We start from the raw sequence: 3,524 nt of genomic DNA, 5'->3' as shown, positions 1-3,524 counted from the left end.
ATAGATAGCCTTTGTATAGAACATAGTCATCACGGAATTCCACATGTCTCCATTCATCCCTAGGGAATCGGGCTGTTCTGATATTAGTTTTATAGATACCCAAAAGACCACCACTACTGCAACACAAACAACAACAACAATTTCGAGTGAGTTATCCATGTGGAGTTCCAATAGACATCAGAGTATCAAGTGTTGATGTGTGCCAAGACCTTGAACGACAGCGGCAGGATTCGAACCTGCGCAGGCAGAGCCTAGTGGATTTCAAGTCCACCTCCTTAACCACTCGGACACGCTGTCGTATGGTGTTGGGATGTCTCATGCAGCTTCAGCACTGAGACACATCACGTATTCGCGAAGCCAGCGGAGCGTATGCTGCCACGCGCATTTTCGAAACTGATGTGCGCTGTGACGGAGAGCGAGCGGGAAATCCTCGGGAAAGGCCCCTGCCGCGAATCGAACCCGCGACCGTTACAAACATTTCAAACTCCGTTCCTTCGTCTCGGAGGCGTAGTGAAAAAAATCTTATGGAATGCTCACCTTCTGAGGAATCCCATTCTCAGCTTCATCTCTCTCAGAGCCAGTCGGATGGGAGGACCAGGCATCATACTACGCCCATCATGATCGATGCGATTTGGGAACTACAGAGACCATCAAATTAATGATCAAACCCGGCCAGTATTCGTTGAATAATTGTGATGCCCCCGGGAAGAATTCCTTCCGGCATAAGAGCCATATTCCGAACAACCTCGCGGTTCCCGGGGCACATGGCAAGGAGTGGTGTGTTGAATATTTCAAACAGCTGGGATTTACCCCCGGACAATCGCTGGAGTATACGAAGAGAGCTATATGTGACCCCAATACATGTAAGAGGTTCGCTACTCGGACTTTGAGGTTTGAAGGGAACATCGATCGAAACGCTCGCCGATAGACCACGCGAGACATCAAACAGTCGTGCCACTTTCAGACACCCGGAAAACCACAACCACACCGACGACTACCACTACTTCAACGACGACAACAACCAAGACTACGACAACGACAACTACGACCACTACCACTACTACTACGACAACAACAACTACGACAACTACTACTACAACAACAACAACTACTACTACGACGACCACAACCACTACAACGACAACTACGACCACTACTACAACGACAATTCCCACACTGTCTCCTGGTAAAAACGCATATCTTCTCGTCTCGTCCGCTGTGTTCCTAGATGGATAGCTAGTCTACATAGGGTTGTATTCTGTCATCGATTGGTGTTCAGAAATGAGAGAGAAGTTCACTGAAGGCGACAACACTAATGTATTCTGCAACGCTGCATGCCAAGGAGCCCGCTACACTCAAGTGAAAGAATTTTCCGACCGTAGGCTCCCCAGTGGCAACCGTGTATCGAGCATATAGTGTAAACAATGCTCTCAGGGTTGCAATCTTCCCTACCAGTACAGCTACAGTCCATTGACAATATCACAGCAGCAGCACAGAAGATGCGAGCTTTGGGATTCCTCGGAGGACTAGGAGATGCTGAACATGCTATTGGAAGCGACGACATGTGAGCTGGCTCCTATCCCACTACTATTTACTTGCGTCCTAGAGCGAGCGCTCATTTATCTATTCTCGGCTAGACTTTTCCGTTATGTATCTCTGATCAGAGTGGGATCGCTTGAGTACACAATTCCTCGAGCTGTGGGAGATGTGAAGAATCTGAGAGTCAACTTGGTAAGGTTAGTGTGTGTCGACAGTTTTCTACCCTGTGAAGCGTGAATCGCTCTTTCGTAAACTATGGTCATTACAAAACATCACCACATTTGGAATCGTGAAAGTTCTGCACTATGGTCAGCGTCAACACAGTTACATTCCATTTTCAGAGTGAATCCCGAGGCCCCTCATCAGTGGCGATCCGCGCGGTTGCTGAGGAGGTCTACCGCGAGATGTCGGCGATGTTCGATGCTGGGCGGTCCAAAATTGCTAATGTGAGTCTCCTTAACTTCATCCTTCTCGACTGACTCGTCCTTATCCCGATCGCTCACGAATACTATCTCAATTCTGCCGCCCGAATTGACGCCCTGTTTTCTAGGCTGGCGCTGAATATGAGAGTAACTTCACCGCGATGGCTAAACGGCTTGGCAGTAAGGCTCTGCAGCACTACAAGGACGTAGACGGCAGAGCAGAGCAGATGTGAGCTCAAGTCGGGAGGATGCATGAGGATGCTCCCCTCAGCACTGAGTCGACTGGGAGCCCACTGGTGAAGCTGTGGAGTACAGTGTCGGTGGTCAAAGGTCTCGTCGCATCTATTGCCTCGGACGTCGCTGAAAGGACTAATCGTACATTGGAAAGAGCCAAGGCATTGAAAAAAGTCGTGGAAAGTATTAATGCTAATCAGCTTCACTCTATGTTCTTGTATTTTGCTTCCCATCTCAGCTATGGCGCATAAGGACGGCTTGGTACAGGAGATCCAATCCCAGCTTGATCAAGATATGAAGGAGATTGGTAAAGAGCCGGCGGTAGACGTTGGTTCAACCAATGTGACCATTGGAGCTAGCGTGAGTTACTCTTGGCCGTCTCGGCTGCTGAGCTCTTGTAATTTGGTTAGGCTCAGCGACTCATGGCGGGTCTCGAGAGGGATACGAGTATAAAGAAACAGCAAATCGACGCGGAGGCGCGGGCTGCGTCGCGGAAGGCCGCATCGGCTTTACTGGTGTCGGAGTTGGCGATGAGAGGCAAATCGCGGGAGGCGAAAAACGATGCTAAAAAAGCCCTTTCGGTGAGCGAACCGACTGAGAGGGTCCCGTGTCTATGCTGATCGCTCAGGGTTTCGCGCGTGGTATGGTAAGGCAACAGGAGATAGTCCGCAACACTCTCCTGGATGGTGTCAAGGCGGCTAAGAAGGCTGAGAAGGTCAGTCAATCGATTACTTATTATCGCTTTTTTCTCCCCCCTCGAGTCATCTAGATCAACAGTTTATGTTGATGCATAGCCTCGGTATTATCTGCATCGCATGTACTCAGCGACTAAGAGGAATTTGCAACAACAGCAAAATGCCTCTCCTTTGTTATTATGGTTGCTCTATTCATTGAGTGTAGATAGAGGGATTATGATAGCTAGAAAAATGCGTGAATTCCTCAGGAAATGGAGTGGATGGCTCGAAATGAAGCCAGTGAAGCTGCCGCATACAAGGCCAGTATGAATGCTACACTCACAGCATTCAACCGAGATGCGAATGCAGCCTCAGCTAACGTAGGCTAGAAGGCCTCCCCGATCTACTGATTGGTTGCTCTTTCAGGCTGTAGGAGGCTTCTCTGAGGGGACTAAGCAGGTATCGGCGAAAAGCGCAGCTGAGGAGGAGCGTATGGCTGCCACTGCAAAGCTGTTCGCGGACGGCCTTGAGAAATCAAGGAGGGAAAAGGACGTGAAAATCGCATCGGTGGAGAAGTAAGGAGTTGAGCTTATCCTTTGAGTTTGGGAGTTCATGGTCTCAGTGCCACCCGAGAGGCGACTGAGGCTAATGAGCG

The 3,524-nt window shown here is 49.5% G+C and overlaps 2 protein-coding genes and 1 non-coding gene across 3 annotated transcripts in view; 2 read left to right on the top strand and 1 right to left on the bottom strand.

Moving 5' to 3' along the window:
* Positions 1–215: 215 nt before the first annotated feature.
* Pmar_PMAR018313 lies at positions 216–297 on the bottom strand. The gene has a single exon. It is a non-coding gene; the product is annotated as a tRNA-Ser (tRNA).
* A 667-nt stretch (positions 298–964) lies between these two features.
* Pmar_PMAR018312 (hypothetical protein) lies at positions 965–1,186 on the top strand (the record flags this gene model as incomplete). The annotated part of the gene is made up of 1 exon (XM_002766432.1): positions 965–1,186. A coding segment is annotated over one exon (222 nt), but the record flags the coding sequence as incomplete, so codon positions are not given.
* A 95-nt stretch (positions 1,187–1,281) lies between these two features.
* Pmar_PMAR018311 (liver stage antigen 3, putative) overlaps positions 1,282–3,524 on the top strand; it is a gene marked incomplete at both ends in the record, with an annotated part of 7,624 nt that continues 5,381 nt past the window's right edge. Inside the window, 11 exons of the mRNA XM_002766431.1 lie at positions 1,282–1,378; positions 1,435–1,564; positions 1,638–1,731; positions 1,881–1,985; positions 2,090–2,190; positions 2,233–2,378; positions 2,434–2,555; positions 2,606–2,776; positions 2,824–2,910; positions 3,139–3,249; positions 3,296–3,444. Coding sequence (XP_002766477.1) covers positions 1,282–1,378; positions 1,435–1,564; positions 1,638–1,731; positions 1,881–1,985; positions 2,090–2,190; positions 2,233–2,378; positions 2,434–2,555; positions 2,606–2,776; positions 2,824–2,910; positions 3,139–3,249; positions 3,296–3,444 — 1,313 coding nt within the window. The remainder of the gene's footprint in view (positions 1,379–1,434; positions 1,565–1,637; positions 1,732–1,880; positions 1,986–2,089; positions 2,191–2,232; positions 2,379–2,433; positions 2,556–2,605; positions 2,777–2,823; positions 2,911–3,138; positions 3,250–3,295; positions 3,445–3,524) is intronic.

The sequence above is a fragment of the Perkinsus marinus genome, assembly GCF_000006405.1.
Source record: "Perkinsus marinus ATCC 50983 genomic scaffold scf_1104296972926, whole genome shotgun sequence".
Classification (NCBI taxonomy): Eukaryota; Perkinsozoa; order Perkinsida; family Perkinsidae; genus Perkinsus; species Perkinsus marinus.
Note: the sequence above shows the minus strand (reverse complement) of the source record. Positions and strands in the feature narration are given on the sequence as shown.